Here is a 20,789-nt window from a genome sequence, read left to right as displayed (position 1 = left end):
GCCTGCTACTGCACCCACAGTAAGATTCAGCCTCCTCTGTATTTTTAATTAACGTAGGCCCAGCAGTCGTTTTTTTTTAACAGCTAACATTTTGTGTGAGTTACAGTATGCACACTGCTGAGACATAAATGTGAAGTAATCAGTCTAATAAGTAGATATAAACATTTACAACAATTGCAACAAGTCTCAGCAACAAATAAAGAGAATATAAAGAAAAATAACCAGCCACAAGCCAGAAAAAAAATGTCTGAATACAACTGCATGGGTATGTCATTCAAACCTCTGATCTTTTATTGCCTTTAGTCATTTCAATACCCCAAAGTGACTAATGAGCTTGTACCTTCAATGCCAAAAAAAAGTGAGAATGCTGATTAAGAAACAAAAACAAAAACCAAGACTTCAATTTTCATGTTTGGGCCAAAGACACAAACAGAGGAGTCAGGCTCTTGGGTGCTGGTGTCATTTGCATAACAGAGAGAAATTACAATACCTCAGCCCAGAACCAGTGGGGCTCGAGGAGCTGCAGCATTCCACTCATAAACTATAGACTTCAAGTGGAAAGAAACTTGACAGGTATGAAGAGTGAAGGCCACCGGTTGTGGCAAAGTGATCAGGGAAGAGTGGCACAAGATGAGGTCAAAGATGCAGGATGTATGGAAAGCTTGGTGGGTCAGGATAAGGGGAATGAACGTTAATGTGAACACATGAAGTCTGGGGAAGGCCCTAAAAGGTAGTACTGTGAACTGACCGTGTGGCTTGATGGTTATAGAATGGATGTTTGGAGCCTGAGTGAGAAGAAGAAATTCACCCATGGACTATTATTATACTGGGAGCTTTGATCTTTATGGGTAGACTGAGAGATAAGGGCAAAATAGATAGAGAGGTCAAGTGACAGATAGTGAAAGGCATCTCGGTTGGAGAACACAAGGAAAACGTTAGAAATGACTTCTTGGGCATCATTTGGGTTATCAACATATTAGACAGGTGGTAGAGAGGTTTGCCTCATTCATTTCAATAATGGGGAGACTCTGATAACTCATTACTCTAATGAGTCCTGAGTAGTACTTGCTTCACAACCTTGAAAAAGGGGAGATCTGTGGAGGCTGTGGGTGATAACCTAGCCGGGGTGGTTTACAACTACCCACCCTTTTTACTAGCAGGAGGACGTGAAGAACTCCTCAGATGAAGTTAAGTGAAGGGTTTTGAACTTGGAGGATCATCTCCGGTTATCTGGATGGATGGAGCCAATGTAATCAAGGTCTTTGTTGGAGGAGACAAGAAAATCAAAGAGAGAGACAGGGAGTGAAGATGTTCCAGATGAATCAGGAAATACTGAAAGAGAGGTCTGAGGCTGACTTTAAAGGAAAAGAAGTTATAGAGTTCCAGGGGGTCCAGGAGGGCAGAGGGAGGGGGGCAGGCCAGCAGAGCAGGGAAGGGCCAGTTCTGCTACAACAGGGGGTGATGTTTGAAAAGACTTCTTGGATGGATTTTTTTTCTCTTTGTGTCTCCTTTCCCCCCCCTTTTAAAAAGTATTTTCGAAAACATAATTTCATTGTGTTAGCAGGAAAAAAAAATACAGACTAAGTTCCTTTCTTAGAACAAAAGTTCCTGCGGTATGTTTTGTTTTTTGTTTTTTTTGTTTTCTGTGAGAACAATGATAAAATTGAGTTGGGAAGATGTAGGAGTTCATCCTCCCCAGTCAGTCTTTAGAGACTAGAATGTCAAGGGTTAACACTGTGAGTGACAGCAGTTCCTCCCCCTGGCAGCACCCTGAGCTTCCTTCCGGGGTGGGGCCAGGGAGCCTTTCAGGGGGCGTGGCCTGGGGAGTTCTCTCAGGTCCAACACTAGCAAAGTTCACTGAATATTGACACACCTTCCTGTTCAGTAAAGGAACTCCAAGAAATGGAAGCAAGAGGCTTTTTATTGTACTGTTTGAAGTTCTATATACCCTTTGCTTTGCTGTTTTCCTTTATTTTGTTTATTCTTTTCTGTTCCTGTTTTTGATTTCTGTATCCTTTGTCTTGTACATAAGTTTATCTGAGATGGGGAGGGGAAGGGGAAGTACAGAAATGGTGGGACAAAGGGTGAACTCACTCAGCAGTGATACTTACTGGACACTAGGTTGCAAATGAACTAAGCAACTTGGGGAGAGGGCAGTTGGGAGGGGGAAAACTCATTAGCTAATGAGTTAAAAAGGAAATTTACTCATTACCTGACTTATGGAACTGTAACCTCTCTGTACATCACCTTTACAATAAAACTAAACAAATAAATCCTCCATTTCCTTCCCAGAGACATAGATATTAGAGGAAACATCACATGCCTCTGAATGTTTATCAAGGTCTGAAAATAATGCTCAAATCTTATTTCACTTTTCAAAAAGAAAATAATGCTCCAATTTTATTTTACCTCTTAAAAGAGGAAAGCGACTACCAAAACAAAAAGTGTGTGTGGTGTCTGTATACTCTGGTTTGCCATTGTCTTAATTATTTTTTGTTTTTACTTTACAATCCAGCATCATTTTCACAAGCTATTTTTTGTTTTGTTGTCACCAGTTGGTCCCCAAATTGACCTATCAAAAGACAGTCCTATTCTAAAGACAGTGCCATATACATCCTTAGCGAAGTTTCTAAGGGATATTGTCACAGTTATCCCCAAACTGGTGGAGCTACCCGTACCCGATACTTAGTCCATATCTACCCTGTTTAAACCGAACTATAGAAATGTGAAATCAAACATCCGAAGCAGCAAGAGGAATGGGCTAAGGGGAAAGTATTTTTTTCTTTTTCCTCCCCACCAAGAAGAGAGAACTGTCTTCCATCCACACCCCCCCCAGCCCATACATAACCAAACAATGCACCCACAAAAGCGGAGGCTGCAGGAAGGTGAGAAGAGCATTCTATCTCTGTGAACGTAGCATGTGCTCGCTGTGACTTTGGAACCACTGGGAAAGGCTTAAAGCTTTTATTGCAAAGAGAAAAAAAAGTTGTTTTTTTCTCAAATCTCTAAAACATAAAGAAAATTTCTGGCTCCTAGGAAGCAAAACAAGGGATGGGAAAGTGTTACACAGATCAGAATTGTCAGGGGCAAATGCCAATCTCAGCATTACATATTGCTCAACTATGTTTATTGCAGCATTATTTAGCATAGCTAAGATGTGGAACCAACCCAGATGCCCCTCAGTAGATGAATGGATCAGAAAATGTGGTATATATGCACAATAGAATTCTATGCCTCCATCAGAAAGAATGACATTGCCCCATTTGTTAGGAAATGGAAAAACTTGGAAAAAAATTATATTAAGTGAAGTAAGCCAGGCCCAAAGAAACATAGGTCCCATGGTTTCCCTTATTTGCAATAACTAGTATATGTCTGAGTCAAGCAGAAAAGGTCAGATAAGTTGATGTTAGGTGAAATGAACCCCAAGATAAGTATTCAAATGTTTTTTTCTTTCTTGTGATTGTTTCTAACATATTTATAAGATGATTTCTTTGTTACCTTGTATCTCCCTCCCCCACGGTATAACCCATGCTTTCACTGTATTTGATGCTGGTATACTTTGTGAAGGGGAAGGGAAAAAACAAATCATTTAAATAGGGATACAGGCAGACCCATTGCAACATTAGATGTATAAGTCGTTATGTTGAAAAATGAACTATACAACTTTTGCCTGGGGTGGGGGAGTTGGGGATGGGGAGATGGGAAAGGATGGGAAGGGGAAACAAAGGAGGAGGCAACAATGCTTGATAAGAAATGTACTCATTACCTTGCCCATGTAATTGTAACCCCTGTGTATGGTATTTTCACAAATAAAAACAAAAATTCCCACACAAAAACAACGCATTCAGGCACATCTGCTATTTTTCTAGAAACAACCAAAATACCAACACCACTAGATTTTTTAAATGCATCTTTGTTTTACTTAAGGAAACTTTTTCCCCAAACAAATTAATAAGAAAAAATAATTTGCTTTAATAAAGGTAGATGTAAACTTAGTAACTAATTTTGAAAGATACCCAACTTCTATTTATTGGTTAATCAAATATATTGTAAAACCAGCAAGACAGAGCAATATTTAGAAGCTGGCTCATTACCCTTGTAAGGCAAATGATTAACAGTTTACCTCAGCAGAGCAAAAATTGCTACCAGAGATATTTTTTCATAAAAAAAAATGATCGCTATTTATTACTAAGAAAGACAACAGCTGGATACCAAATAGGCAAGAAATAAAAGCTTCCAAATGGAAGATTTTAAAAATCCAAACTTTAGGTTTTATAATGGGATGCTAATTAGAGCTGTAACTTAGAAATAAATGCAAGTGTCAACTCTCCACAGCAATGGAAATAGGAAGTATAACTGGTTGACCAAAATAGTGAATAGTGAGTTAGTTATATTTACTGTAGCATGTCATTTTTTTTCCAATAGTAGAGTCCGTGGCATTAAAAAAAGCCTCAGAAATTGCCTCAAGACTATGCAATGTCTTCTGTTGACCCCATCCTTACTCAGCAACTTTAACTTATCCTCCATCTTAGAAAATCCAAGTTGAGCAAGTCTACCCACCCTTGCTGGGAAAATGTAGCTTAAATGAACCACCAATACATAAACCCCTGCTTTGTCCCAATGCAGTTTGGTTAAAAAGTTTTGTTTCAATAACTTTTCCTTGGTAAAGAGAAAACAATGAGGAAAGATTAAATGAGAAATGTTTCAGCTCATCAATAGAGAGAGCAACTTTGTCGAGTGAACACTTTATTTTTTTCCCCAGGTAGAAGTTGGGATCATGATTTATTCATCATTCTGTGATGATTTATTCACAATTCCAAGAAAATCATGTCATTTAAGACCCCAAAAGGCTAAATGAATGGCAGGTTTAAGTTCTTTTAGGTAAGCTAAAGTCTCTGCACTCATCTCAGAAACAGTAAAGTATCTCTATTAGATGCAGTGAAAAAAGCTTAAGACAACTGAGAAAATACTGAACAGTGAAGGAACAGTGGTGTCAATGTGAGTAAATATGAGATGAGTAAAAGCACAAACCGATGTGAGCACCCACCATCTTGAATTGCAGTAGTCTACCATATCTGAAAGTTTGGTTTTCTGTGCTTCCAGTTGTCCATGGTCAAAATTCTTCCTCTAACACATATGCTGTGCTAAGTAACTTGACAAACTCTCAAGCTGTCTCTGGTCCAATGTGCCTCACACATGACTCATCAGCTAGCCAGTTATCCACACAGTATCCCCTACACACCCCTTAAGACACTCAGCTATGAGAGTAGAAATAAACACCACTGTGTCCTCCATAATGGTTCCAAACTGCAGGAGTCCCAATGCTGCGAATCCAAAGATGCCAAAGAGAATGCTTTCCAGTAAACAAGCTCCTGAAATGCTTTCTTTAAGTGAAAATGTAAAACACCAGCAAAAAAAAAGTATCTTTGACTTAATAAGGAAAGAAAAAAATTATCACATGCTGAGGTTGTATGATCTCTGGTAGGAATACATCTTCGATGAACGAAATGGTGAAGAAGCAAAAGGAAACTTGTGAAATCCCAACCTGCAGCTGTGCTGCACAATGCGCGTTCAGTTCAAAGAGAACACGCATCGCACCTGTGGGTGGAAGGCACTGTCCATCGCTGACGGACAATGATGGCTGTGCCTGAATGCCCTGAGCCTATAGCAAGACTCCAGCACCAGATCCTGAGGAGCAAGCCATTTACGGCACACTGTGGACATCTGTGCGGACGCAGGAATAGGTCCAGACTGAAAATAGACAACTGACTGGCATAGTCAGGTCTGCTGAAACGGAAGCAGATGCCACATTTCTGGTAGAGGTGAAGAAGCTAATTAGAGACAAAGGCTAGGACATCAGTGGAAAGCGAGTCTTGCAGTTGTAAAGAAGTTGGGATCTATGGGAAGAAGACAGACAATAGAACCTTCCTTCACACAAGTGCACAAAGGGGCCAGATGTGTTAGCCTATACTCAGTAATCCCAGCTTCTTGGGAGGCAAAAACAGGGGAATCACAATTTGAGACCAACCCAGAGAAAAAAGGTCACTATCTCAAAACCAAACTAGACTGGCAATGTGACCGAGATAGAAGAGTGCTTTACTAGCAAGTACAAGGCCAATACCATCAAAGATAGAATCTAGCAGATAAGAAAAGAGAAAGAAAAGAAAAGAATGCAGGTGTGTTGGCCTGGTAGCGCATGCCTGTAATCCTAGCTACTTGAGCAGCAAAGGTCAGAGAATTTATCTGAGGTCAGCTCAGGAAAGAAAAATCTGAGACCCTATTTTTAAAAATACAAAAAGCAAAGGTCAGCCGGGCGCTGGTGGCTCACGCCTGTAATCCTAGCTACTCAGGAGGCTGAGATCTGAGGATCGCGGTTCAAAGCCAGCCCAGGCAGGAGGGCAGGAGAGACCGTGAGACTCCTATCTCCAATAAACCACCAGAAAACCGGAAGTGGCACTGTAGCTCAAGTGGTAGAGTGCTCGCCTTGAGCTGAAGAGCTGAGGGACAGCGCCCAGGCCCAGAGTTCAAGCCCCAGGACCGACAAAAAAAAAAAGCAAAGGTCCTAGAGGTGTGATTCAAGTGGTAGAGTGCCTAGCAAGCTATTCAATACCCACTGCCTCTTACACACACACACACACACACACACACATAAAGGCAGAACTAGATCATAAAAAGTAGAAAGACAGACCCATTCTGGCTCTTGGTGACAATGCTGCAAGGCTCAGAATAAAGCCAGGCATAGTATACAGAACAAAGAACCTCCATACTCTCTCACAAAAGATGACAAAAGTCATCTGCTGTATTCTGGCCACAGAAAGTTTTCAGACTGATTGCAGAAGCTGAGAAAGACTTCAAGTTTAAAGTCCTAATAATAGCCAATGAACCTGACCCTCCTAAATCCACCCACAATGAAAGTGAGCACATCAAGGCTGTGTTTTTATTTCCAAATGCTGCTCTATTGCCTCAGCCTCTCGTGCAGGGCATCTTTGGTGTTGAAAGGCCGCACGCTCCCCGGTGTGTGGGTGCATGTGACCAGCAGTTGGTCCAGATTCTGCTCTAGACATAATGTGGCATTAGAGATTATTATAGTGTTATGAATACTGACACAACAACACTCATCAAAGTTTAACAGAAGCTTCCAGAACTTATAGGGTCAACTGTAACAATTTTAAAGGTTTCCTAGAGATAAATGGAAAACTTAAGTAATGAATTCATGGAGCCAAGTCAGGTGGGAGAGAAGGATTTGCTGTCACACTTGATGAAGAACCAAAGAACGCATTGAAGGCCAGCAGGGCGTCTTAAGACAAAGATGAGGACAAAGAAGAAACTGGAGCAGAACCAGCAACAAGGACATTACCAGAACTTTCCAACGTGTTTCAAATTGCACAGACAGTCCAGCACAAAAGTTTGGCCTGCCATGCTCAGCTGGAACACGGCGTGAAGGTGATGCACTGTAACACTTCAGCGCTTCTTTAAAAGACACAACTTCCACATGCAATAGTTTTTCATAGTTCTTAGAGAGAGAAAAAGTCAACCACTGAATTATTGAAGAACCTTGAGCATCATCATTATCTGCTCCTGACATCGTCCACCTGCTGACCTCCTCTACAAGCAGTGGTCCAGGATCTCCTGAAAGTGTGCATCATTGGGTTGCTAGTAGCAACCTAGCACTGCGTCTCAATGCCTACATCACCTGCTGCTCCGCTTCTCATCACACAGGTAACACATCATCCTGGATTATCACAAAGGATGAGCACAGGATAATGTCATATGGGGAAAGAGACCATATTCCTCTAGCTTTTATTATGCTACGATTCTCTACTAGTTTCTGAGGGGGTTTTCTTCCAGGTCTCCCTGTCTACTGCAGTTACAAAAATTTGTAGATGTTCAGCTCCCTTACATAAACTAATGTAGTTTTTGAATATAACCTAAAATATCCTCTTGAGTACTTTAAATCATAGCTGGGCTTACTTGGAATACTAAACTTAATGTAAATATCTCATTTATATATGACAGAAGTGCGAATTAGATTGTTAAGAAGAATAAGAAAAAAAATCTGTCCATGCTTACTAACGATGGAAATGCTTTGGATCCATGGTTGGTCGAATTCATGACTATGATACCTTGACTATAACCAATCAGTTTGATTGCTACAGCTGTTCTATCTTATTATCCGCTATGGTTGCTAGCCTCTTGCTAGGCCTAATCTATACATTTAACTTTATCACAAGTGTGCAGATACAAGAAAATAACTAGCATATATAGGGATTGGTGTTATTTACATTTATCAGCTTGCTTTTTCACCATTTTAGCTATTCACTGAGAGTCTCAGACATCTTCTCCACAGATAAGGGGCACCACAGTAACATTTAGAAGCCATACAAACTTGAAAAGGTACCAAAAGACAAAGATAGACAAAGGTGCCTTCTCCCTTTTGTTTTAACTTTGAGCTCCAGAAACCATAGAAACGTTGACATCAATCTCAAGAGAAAAATCTGGGACAGGTTTTTTAGCAGATGGCTTGTATATATTTAGGGAAGAAGGGTGGAAATCAAAGGAACCCAACTAAGGTCAGGAAGAAAACTCAAATCCCATCAATACGTCTGTGTGAAACCGCTCCTCTATTAGGGCACATAAACATAGCCAAGGTACACAAGGCTCCAAACGCCATTAAAATATTCAACCAAGTCACAAGATCCTTCCTGGGCTCTTTCATTTGGCAGTATTGCTTCTCAGTGACTTGAAGGAAGATAGAGAAGTCATGATTATCCCGCGTTTGGAAGACAAAAATTCATTTTGATTTATTTAGCGTGAAATACTTGAAGTTTTTTAAACTCTCATATTTTGGCTTCTGTACATGTTGTTACTTCTCCTTCAATGACTTTTCCCTGCCTTCCCTGATTTGTCCAACAGAAAAAAAGCCACTCATGTCTTCATGGACTCAATTTGCCTTATAATTACTCCTCTCAGATGACTGTCTTAAGGAGCTACAGGAATATTTTTCCCAATGCTGAATGGTTCAACTACCCCCCTCCCCATGTTGTTAATGAGTTGTTTACTTGCTGTTCAGCCATCTACACCACAATTGTCTTGAAGAATGCATTTTTTCCCTCTTGGATCCTGAGCATCTGAGACATAGTAAATATTCTCTATCTGGTGAGTAAAATCAATATGCATGACTGCAGATGAGATTCACCAGGCTGGGAGGGAGACCCTGCAAAAGCTGTGGCTCCCAAGATAACAGAAAAAAATCCTGGATCGTGAAAGACCTTCACTCGCCATTGCTCCAGATTCTTATTAAAATGACTCAGAGAATATTGAAAAATAGAACTGTGAGTAACTATAAGGAGGACCACCAACATCGCAATAGTTCTCGGTAAAATGAGAAAAAAAATAATGCAGATTGTCCTAAGGCAGAAGATGAAGGGTATGAGAAAATTCAGTGCCTCCAGGGAGGAAAAATCTGGGCCGTACCTTGTGGCACTTCCTAATTTGGGAGAAAGCCTTGAGGTGGGGGGGGGGGACAGGTGGTGTCACCGACACCTGTGGCAAGTGCCCATTTAGATCCCTGACCACCTGACCATCGCTAGGCAATTGGATGGTGGAAGGTAAGGGGAGTGGTTACAGTAGAATAGGGTGGGTAAGGCAAGAGCTAAACAAGATGTCTGGAAGCCAGTTCCCAATATTACAGCTTTATGAATAAATGAGAAAATTCTCTAAAAGGAGACTTGGTCCCGGTCTCCTCAACTTCTTTTATAATTTGAACTACCTCTCTGGTCACCTTAGGCTACTGGATCACTAATTATGCACATTTATGTCCATCAACAATCTCAAGATATGACTGAGGATTTCTATGACAATGAGAATCCATCTAAACACTTATGGTCCAATCAATAACCCATTCAACGAGTACCATATAATGAATAGACATACATGTACATGTATTCAAAACCAGCCATGCATATATAAGTATACACATCCCTAGAATGTACATATTTGTGTATACACAGTTGTATGCAGATATATGCAGGTGCATATATAACGAATATATATACAACTATATACCTACATGCATATGTGTGTAGATACGTACACACATAATATGTATGTGTATGTATACAATTCTACACATACATGCACACACACATATACACACACATAGGTATGCAGACAGCGATACTATCACAAACAAAGGAAAAACTGAAAACATATTGTGTTCACAATGAAAATTCAAGGGAAAAAATGGGTTCTGAGAAATCTGGCTATTGAATAGCAGTGGCATTTTTAAAACCTTTTATTAGAGATATTTATTAGCTTGAGAGAATTCACAAATATAAATTTTAATGGAGAGCTCTTGACCTTTTATATTAGGTTTAATATTTCTCTTTTAAGTTGAGGATTTTCATTTCATTCCATGTTGTCAATTGAACCATTCCACTAACTTGGAGGTAAAGCGAACAATTATGAAATCTAAGCATACTCATGACTTATGACCCAACTATCTTATATTACTGCTGACTGGGTGATCCTCAGACCTCCTAAAATATTAATTGTGTCATTTCCGCTGAGGCCTTTGCCACTTCTCATAAATATGTGTTCCCTCAAAATGAAGTCACTTTTATCTCATAAAGCTGAGCCGGAATGTTTGTAATAAAGACCTCAGCTTACCTCCAGCATGATTGCTTAGATTGCTATGTGAATATAACCAAGAGAGACTTAATCTAAGTTTAAAATATCTCATGTAAGTTTCTATTTCCTGGTCCATAAAATACCTCCAGTTAATTTCAGTTACATAAATACCTCAGCCTCTCAGTAGCTGCAGTTCCTATACCAGGCAAATGCAAACTAATGAACCCAGGCCAACTCACAGTGAGTCACAAAGTCCTAAGTTAGAAAAGAGAGTAAACCTTGTGTCTTTCTTACAAAGAGAATTTAAAATATAATTTCCCATCTTGTATTTTGCTTCAAAGGACATCGAATAATTTAAATCTAGGACAACCTTCTCTATGAGATTAAAAAACTGGATACTTCTTAATATCATGAGACAATTCCTGAAAAGTGAAACTTCTACAGTTAAGTAAATAGTTAAGTCTAGCATCCAAGACATTCTTATGTTCCTGTCAGTGTAACATTAGGAGTTACTGCTCCTTTAAAAACACACAAACAGAGCCAGGCCCTGGTGGCTCATACCTGTAAGCCTAATTACTCAGGAGGCTGAGATCTGAGGATCACAGTTCAAAGTCCACTCAGAAAGGAAAGTCAATGAGACTCTTATCTTTAATTAATCACTCTCCCCGAAAAAGCCAGACGTAGAGCTGTGGTTCAAGTGGTAGAGCATTAGGCTGAACAACAGAAATTCAAGGACAGTGCCAAGACCCTGAGTTCAAGCCCTAGACCCAACCAAAAACGAAAACGAAAAAAAAATCAAAACAAACAAAAAAAAAACATGAACACAAGAAATTAATATTCCCTCTCAAAAAGTAATTCTGAAATGACAAGAAACAAGAGAGGGACTACATTTACCCATTTGTTTTAATAAATAATGCAAGCCTTCCAAATGGAAGTACCGCAATAATTAAACTGATTTTCCAAAATCATTTTAGTGTATTCAATTATGGGTTTTAATTATTTTAGAGAAGCAACTCATGGTGTTAATGAGAGAGACAGAAGTAAAAATCATGGTAGAGTTATGTTCCATGTTTCTGCATTCTATAAGCTTTATTAGACAATGTTGATCAAATATTTGATGAATACTAAGAGCCTTTTGGGATAGTACAATGAATATTATCGTCGTGGATCTGAGAACCAGGCTGAAGTACAATCACCATCAGTTAAGGTAAGTGGATTTCATGGGCAGAGGGAACATTGGTTATTGAAAAGAGGCCTCCAGAGAACTGTCTGGAATTAAATAGAAATAATACCAAAATTAAAATTAAAGTGTGCTGAGCTTATGACATAAGCTCCTAGAAACCCCAAATACTGGAATAATGTTGTTCTTCAGTCTTTGAAACATGATGAAGAAATGATTCCACATAAGAGATGACAGCCAGTCTGTATCATCTCGTTGTATGTGTCCTCACCTGTATCTTATTCTTTTCTCTCTATAGCATCTTACAAAAGGAAAATAGAAAACAAAAATGGAAGAAAATAAGACTCGTATGGTTTTTTTTAAAAATACCTGCATCCTTTCCAAGTGGAAATAATAGCTAAAAAGGTAAACTTCCTAGTCTATAACCTAAATCAAATGATTTCTTAGGGCTCCAGCCAGGGCTTTGTTCTTCAAAGGATCTGCTCAGGACATCTCAGTCATATCAAAACTGCAATCATTAAGTGAACAGAAATGTTCAATATCTGATCATTACAATTCCTTCTTTTCCCTCTAACAATGACAACCACAACCTTTATAAAGTATAAAAATTCACTTTTGCCTTCTTAACCACTATCACACCGTTGGCTTACTGGAATTTAAAAAAAGATATCTTACAGATACTTAGACATATCTTATAGATACTTAGACTGACATCTATCCTAGGACATCACAATGTATCAGGCATATCATGAGAAGCCTTTCTTTTCCTAATGTGTTTATCATAATAAACATAGAGCTAGTTCATGAGACTCAGCTTGGAGTCAGAGGGCCCAGGAATTGCTTATCCAGACAGTTAAAACCTGCAGGTTGCTCTGCAGCCTGCTGCAATCCCTTATCTGCATGTGACACTCACAGCCATGGTACCAGCATAGATTGGGCCAACCACACAATCACATCTCAATGGGTATCCCATTCACTGATATCTCATTGGTCAAAGCAAGGCACATGGTCAACTCCAAAATCAGAAAGGGGAATTCATTTCCTCCTCCCCACCACCACCATAAGGCATAATTAGTCACATGGCCAAGCCCATCCTCAAGCGTGTAGGAAACAAATTCCTCCTAAAGAGGCTGTAGGGATGGAGTGACTATTTCACATGCACAAAAAGTAGAGTATAACCTCTGCTCTGCTGGTGTTGACTGGGCGGATTAGGGTCCTCAGTGCACCCAATGGTACATAAGGTGAGGATCCTCTAGTGTAACTTTATCTTTACAAAAAGGAGGGACTACTAAGCCAGAACATAAGCAGTAGGGTTTTATGCCTTTTTCTCACATGAGAGAACATTTAGTGGGCAGATTCAGTAACATATGTATAAACTATGTCGATTAGATATAAAGTAGCTACAAGCTGCACGCCAGTGGCTCATACCTGTAATCCTAGCTACTCAGGAGGCTGAGATCTGAGGATCGTGATTCCAAGCCAGCCCAGGCAGGAAAGTCCTTAAGATTCTTATCTCCAATAAACCACCAGAAAACCACAAGTGGTGCTGTGGCTCAAGTGGTAGAGCACTAGCCTTGAGCTGAAGAGCTGAGGGATAGCACCCAGGCCCAGAGTTCAAGCCCCACAACTGACAAAAAAAGTAGCTGCAGTGCTGAGCTCAGTGGCTCAGACCTGTTATCCTAGCTACTCAGGAGGTAGAGATGGGAGGATTGAGATTAAATGCCAGTGTAGTGAGACTTTATTTTTTGTAGGGTTTTTATTGCAAAAATGTTGTGCAGGAGCAAGGTAATGAGTACATTTCCTATAGAGCATTGTTGCCTCCTCTTTGTTTTCCCCCTATGAGACTTTGTTTCAAAGAGCAAGCTGGATGTGTTGATGCACACCTGTAATTCCAGCTATATGGGAAAGAGAGAATGATGATCCAAGTCCAGCTCTAGACAAAAGTATTAGATCCTATCTGAAAATCATGATGGAAATAAGGCACAGAAAATAATCAATGTGAAAATAGAACTCAGCTGAACAGAGAGAGGGAGAGAGAGAGAAGTGAGGGTTGGGCAAGGTGCTGCTGAAGCATCTAAGACAGGCACTGAAGAACAGCAGAGGCAGGCTTGAGAGTGGAGCCAGACCACACACACACACACACACACACACACACACACACACACACACACACACACACAATCTAAAGTTGGCTGAAGACAATAAGTATCAGATAACAAATCCTATCATTTCATCCAGAGGGTCTATATAGATAGATGATTGATAGATAAGTAGCTGTTAGAAAACAGATCAGATAGATATATGATAAATAGATCAAAGAGATAGATACATAGATTGATAGATTATGAGAGATAAGATAGACAGGTAGATGCAGCTTGATGCTATCTTTCAAATAGAGAAAGCATGATACAAACTTGAAATCTGTTTTCTATAGTTGGTAATTATTAGACTTTGGATTATCATTTTGAAAAATCATTCTAGTTGTTTGGCTTGCAAAAAGTGATGTTTCCTGTGGTTGAATCAGATCACACACTAGGAAGAAATTTTACTCTGTAAAAATGTGAGGTTTGATATATACCATGCCTCTAAAACTCTGACAAGAGGTGGACAGCAAAGAAACAATACATAGTGAGCTCAGTATGGGTGTGTCTGCCATCTGGTTACGGTTATTACGGTGTGACGATAATGGCTACCATTTTAGAAATACTAAGCTACATACATGTCATGCGTGCTGTTCAATGTGCTTTCTATATCTTTCTTTGTTTATTCCCTACAGCAACATTGTCTTCTTCAGGTGAGAACATCCAGACACAGGGAGTTAACACAAGGTACCCAGACTGCCGTAAAATGTCAAACCTTAAACCCACGAGATCTGATTACAGAGCTGGACTGGGAACGTGGATGGCCTCTTCACCAGGGAGGCTGGCAGTTTTGTCTGTTACCTCAGTGTAGTTACTGGGGGCACGTCCTTTCATTCTTAAAGTGTCCCATTTCAGATGATAAATGTGGTGATTCGCTTACCCAGAGCCTAAAGCCTCATGAACCATGCAATGCTGCCTCTGGTGAAAAGCTAGCAGTGCTGAGGAAACAAAAGAGGAAAGAAAGAACTGTTTCTAGGCATGGTGGGCAGATGGCAGTACAAACGTGCTGTGGTGTGGGTGCCATGTTCTCTCCTTACACACACAAACAGAATGCCCCTGCGGTCACCACAGTCCAACTGGCTACAAATGAACAACTTCTACTAGCTCTTAACTTGGTCCAAATGATTCCAGGGCAGCACAAAATCGCTGGCTATGTGAAGGCATCCAAAGACATTACAATACATTTACATACTTGTAAACCATTCATTCATTCACACTCTTCTACCTGGCTGCTTCCTGGTGAGCCTGCTTGGAAGCCTCTTCTATCCCCTATGCCCTATAAGAACAGCTCACTCCCAAGACCCCAGACTGTCCTGCTGCTCTGCTGGTCAGCAACCATCTGCTGGTGGCTACTGAACAGCTCCCAATATCCCCAAGCTCTGTAAGGAAGCAGAACTCAGGGGACACCAGTTGTCTAACCACTGTAGGGCTGTGATTTCTCACCTGAGGCCAAGAATCCATTTTATCCATTCATTAGGTATCCTGTGAAACTAGGAAAATTGAGGGGAGGAGTCGGGTTGGGAAGGATGAGGGAGAGGGATAAAGAAGGTGGGTGATGAAAAGAAGTGATACCTTTCAGGATGCATTGCATCCCTAAACTGGGTTGTTGTATGGTAACCCCATTGTACTCAAAGATAATTTAAAAAAACAGTATAATAATAGGGCTGGAAAGGTGGCTCAGTGGTAGAATGCTTGCCTTTTATGCAGGAGACCCTGGGTTCGATTCCTCAGCACCACATAAGGAGAAAAAGCCAGAAGTGGCACTGTGGCTCAAGTGGGAGAGTGCTAGCCTTGAACTGAAGAACTGAGGGACAGTGCAGGCCCAGAATTCAGGCCCCACAACTGATAATAATAATAATAATAATCAATGTTTCCCAAGTTCTCACCAAGTTAATCATGAATATTCTTCCTCACCACTCTCTAGATTGCTTCAGCTGAAAGTAACCAGCAGTTGGGACCTGGCCACCAAGAAAGATCTAAAGAATCACAAGTATGCAAAGGGAAAGAATCCTGTACTCCAGACACCTAAGAGAAGAAATAAAACTTCTAGAACAGATGGTTCCTAATGGAATACACAAGGGAGACAGAAATCTTTCAACCAAATGAAGTAAGACAATTTATTAAACTTAAAGACTTGCTGCAACATGAAGAAAACATCATTTTCTACTGATATCATTCACTGAATATAGTGGGGGGAAAGAATAAACATTGCCGAATCATGATTTAAGACCTAGAAGATATATGGGAGGAAATAATTTAAGAGGAAATAATTTAAGTTCCATACCTCTAGAGAAAAGCTAAGCTACCCATCAACATTTCCCAAAAGGGTAATGTGGAAATCAACATTTTATAAGAATAAGGTAATTGTGAAAAGGGAAGGGAATCAATCAAACAACAGAAGTTAGTTTTGATTGAACTAGTTTTATATACAAGTTCAAAAGGTTTCCAAACTTCCAGAGTTTCCATTCGGACTAGACGAAATGATGTAAAAAAAAAATAATAGGCATATTCTGGAAAAAAAATAAAGAAAAATTCTTGCACAAATCCACAACGAAAAAGAGGAATGACTTATATCATCTCAGGCTGTATGAAAATATCACAGATTGGGTAGATTCAGCAACATTCAATATGGCACAGGTGGAAGGCCCAGGAGCAAGCAGCCTGCAGAGCCAGGACACGCTGACTGCTGGTAGTCTGCTCCCTGGCTGGTAGCCAGATGCCTGGAGGATGTATCATCACATGACAGCAGAAGAGCAGGAAGTAAGCCCTTTCCTATTTCCTCATAAAGGCATGGATCCTGCCACAAGAGCTCTATTTCTCAGTGCATTCTTCTTCCAAAGAATGTATCCCCAGACACCAGCACACCACGGAGGGAATGGGTAGGGCTCCAACATAGGAATTTTGAGGAGACACAAATGTTCATCCCATCCCATGAAATTAACTTACAAAGGGAAAAGAAACAGACAAGGTACTGAACTTCTCACATTGATAGAAAGTTAGAAGACAGTATACTAGGTTTTAAAGGATTAAATCAGCTTGGATTTTTTTCTAAGTTTTCTTTTCTTAAAAAATGGCAACAGTGTTTTATACGTCTTCTGAACATGATCGGATTACATTAGGTATTAAAAATATAAAGTGAGTTACAATACATACTTTGAAATTAAAAGCACATATTTAAATGAATCCCTAGATTGATCCACAATTCTATTCCTAAATATATGTTCCCCAAGTCAGAGTGTGTATGCCCACCAAAAACTACGTGTTCAGGAATGTTCATGACAGCTCTTATAATATCATTCTAAATAGGAAAGAAACCAAACATGCAACCAACAGGAGAATAAATAATTCATGAAAGACACAAAATGGAAATCTAAACAGTGATTTCAAATAAAATACCATTACACATGACATAGATAATTCCCACAGATACTTAAAGGAAGCCAGACGCAAAACAATGCACATACTTGATAAAGTTGCATGAATCTACACTAGTTGATGGGCATAAATGTCAGGCTGCTGCTCACCTCTTGGTTGGGGACTGGCTGAGAAGGGCATAGGGGAATCTTTTCAGAGTTTAAGGACATATTCCAGACGTTGATCTGCATGTTTACAGGCACAATTCACGTAGCCTCACACTTAAGATCTGTGAACCTTGAAGTGGTTGTTACACTTTACTAGTTTACACATTAAATCTATCTATCTATATATATATTATATATGCATGTGTGTGAGTGCATATATATATATATATATTATATATTCATGTGTGTGAGTGTATATATATATTATATATGCATGTGTGTGAGTGTATATATATATTATATATGCATGTGTGTGAGTGTATATATATATATATTATATATGCATGTGTGTGAGTATATATATATTATATATGCATGTGTGTGAGTGTATATATATATATATATATATATATATATATAATGGCTGGCTACTAGGAAGAAGTGAATAAACTGCCTTCTCCTGACAGAATTAACCCAACTCAGGGTTTACTTAGATCATATTTATGACATTGTGTGTCTTCACTGCAACAAGAGAACAACTAAAAATAAAGAAACTTGCTATATGAGAGCTAGAGATCAGGAAGAGAATGGTTTGAGGCCAACCTAAAAGAAAGTAAAGCTAACAAGACTCAGCTCAACCAAAAGCTGGGCACAGTGGTACATTTCTGTAATCTAAGCTACACAGGAGGCTAAGTGAGAAGATTGTGGTTGAGGATGGACCATGGAAGAGCTCAACCTATCTAAGAAAATAACTAAAGTAAAACAGGCTATGGCTGATTCAAGTGACAAGAGCACACTGGGGCTGCTGAGCACCGATGTTCAAAATATTAGTCCCCCCATTTTTAATGGAGGAAAATTCATACACATCTTTACTATAAGGAAAAAGGTAAAATCATTCATAACAAATGCTGAAAACAGTACACAGATAAAAAATATGGTAAAAGTATACATCTAAATTCCCGTGATTTGAAAATGACTAATAGCAGAAAATCTTTGCAATCATTCAAAGCAAAAGATCTGACATATAAGACTGAGAAAATGACCTAACTGTTTGGAGAGAAAATATTAAGAGCAATGATATGAGAACACTTAAAATTCTGATTATAAATCACTTACAAATCTAAAGACATAAATGTTTTCCTAAAACTAATATCCTAATATTATTAATTCAAAAAAATGAGAAATCTAAATTGAAGTAGTTACTCTAATGTCAACTCAAACAGCGATCCATGGGACTCCTCAAAGAGGAACTCGGACTAAATGTTCCAAGGTTTTACCTAACTTCTAAAGAACAAATAAATCCAATATTTTAATTAAACCTCCCTGAACTACAGAGCATAATAGAAAAGTCTTCATTTATAAAAAACAACGCAGAGCTTTTTTGAAGCCGTTCCTTCTACAGACTTCCTGAAAATAATTGAAATATTCAAAATAAAGTATTACACATAGAATCCAACAACATCCAAACAAATACACTTAATTTAGAAAAGCTTACAATGCCAATAGATTGCTCAATAAAATGGACTGAATCAAAATATCAAACCAAGATGTGTGATCATATGGAAGGAGGAAGGGAGAGAAAAATGCAATCATTATGTTCAATGTACATTATGTAAAAATTGAATTACATAACTTGAGGGTAGGGAAAGGAGGGGAAAATATGGGGAAGAATAAAGGAAAGAGTAACATGGATCAAGATGTATTGTGGGCCGGGCGCTGGTGGCTCACGCCTGTAATCCTAGCTACTCAGGAGGGTGAGATCTGAGGATCGCTGTTCAAAGCCAGCCCGGGCAGGAAAGACCGTGAGACTCCTATTTCCAATAAACCACCAGAAAACCAGAAGTGGCGCTGTAGCTCAAGTGGTAGAGTGCTCGCCTTGAGCTGAAGAGCTGAGGGACAGTGCCCAGGCCCAGAGTTCAAGCCCCATGACCGACAAAAAAAAAAAAAAGATGTATTGTGCTCATACCCAGCCTTACAGAAATATAATCTCTTCATACAGCTACTTAATTTTTAAATGTGATCAATAAATGTTAAATTTGCAAGAGAAGCAAAATGAAATTGAGCAACTATTGCTAACAAAAACTTTAATGTAGTAGACTCACACATCGATATATCAGCAGGAAGGGTCCTTAGGGAGACCTATGTATCTCAGCACATATGAGAATTTAGCACAGTGCTGAATCACTTAACAATGGGAATAAGCCTCAAAAATTGTCATTATCTGTTTCATCCTTGCACGAACATTACCCAAATCTAGATGATGTTGCTCTCTTGCCTGACCTGACCTCTCAAAGTGGTAGAATTGTGGCGGCTAAAACTGATTCCAAGGTAAACCATGGTACCCTCTTCCACAGAAAACTTTAATCATATAGTTAAGACTACATGATAAACCATGATCAATAGTATGCAACACACCTGCACCAGGAACATGGTCACTACAATTGTTACTCATTGTAGATGAGTTTATGGCCTATGATTTTATAAGTCTCATGTCACAGAACGCAGGATCATACCTGACACATAAGTGATCCATTTTGCTATAACTTGGCACTGGATGACATATACTGTCAGTCGATACTCAGAATTTTTCAGGTTTATTATAATCCTATAGGACTGATCATCTCTCAAATCAATGGTTAATACAAAGGCATTGTATGACACATGACTCTGTACTAAAAAGCACAACCCATTGTGTATGAGTATAAGCAACACAGTAAAAAAAAAAACTTAAAAATGATACAACAGAATACCAAAAACATGGACAACAATGATAAAATATGAATAGGTAATTCATAGAAGAGCCACAGAAATATGAAGAGTATCCAGAAAAATGTAAATTAAGTTTAAATCACTTCATACTCCTCACACTGACAAATATACTGGGAATTTAGAAAAAAAGGATATAACCACATTTTGCTTGTGAAACTTAAATTCTTCCAGTCTTTATTGTTCAGTACACATGCAATATATAAAATTCCTCTCCTTTATTGTTTGTGCCTGTCATCGTTGACCTCCATTCATTCATTTGTTGAAAACCGAACCCAATATCAGGTGGTAAAAAAGATGCAACATTCACGAGATCTCCAGTGAAGAGGTCAGAGCCCTTAAAAGACCTGGCAGAGACTAGTGCTCTCTCTCTCTACCACATGTGGAAAAGCAGCTGGCATCTCTCTGCAAGCCAGGAAGCGCGTCCTCATCAGGGGGTATTTGTTGGTGTCCCATGGACTCCTGATTTCAGAACTATGAGAAATGGCTACTGTTGATAGCACGCAGCCTATGCAGTTTGCTAAAGCAGCCTGAGATGATTAAGGCCTGCAT

The 20,789-nt window shown here is 39.3% G+C and overlaps 1 protein-coding gene across 1 annotated transcript in view; it reads right to left on the bottom strand.

Annotated features, from left to right (window-relative positions):
• LOC105995669 overlaps window positions 1–20,789 on the bottom strand; it is a 174,080-nt gene that overhangs the window by 65,768 nt on the left and 87,523 nt on the right. The window contains exon 17 of the mRNA XM_013029495.1: window positions 10,460–10,470. Coding sequence (XP_012884949.1) covers window positions 10,460–10,470 — 11 coding nt within the window. The remainder of the gene's footprint in view (window positions 1–10,459; window positions 10,471–20,789) is intronic.

This window comes from Dipodomys ordii, unplaced genomic scaffold, assembly GCF_000151885.1.
Source record: "Dipodomys ordii isolate 6190 unplaced genomic scaffold, Dord_2.0 Scaffold119, whole genome shotgun sequence".
NCBI classification, from domain to species: domain Eukaryota; kingdom Metazoa; phylum Chordata; class Mammalia; order Rodentia; family Heteromyidae; genus Dipodomys; species Dipodomys ordii.
The sequence above is the reverse complement of the archived record's forward strand: the minus strand, read 5'-3'. Positions and strand labels throughout refer to the sequence as shown.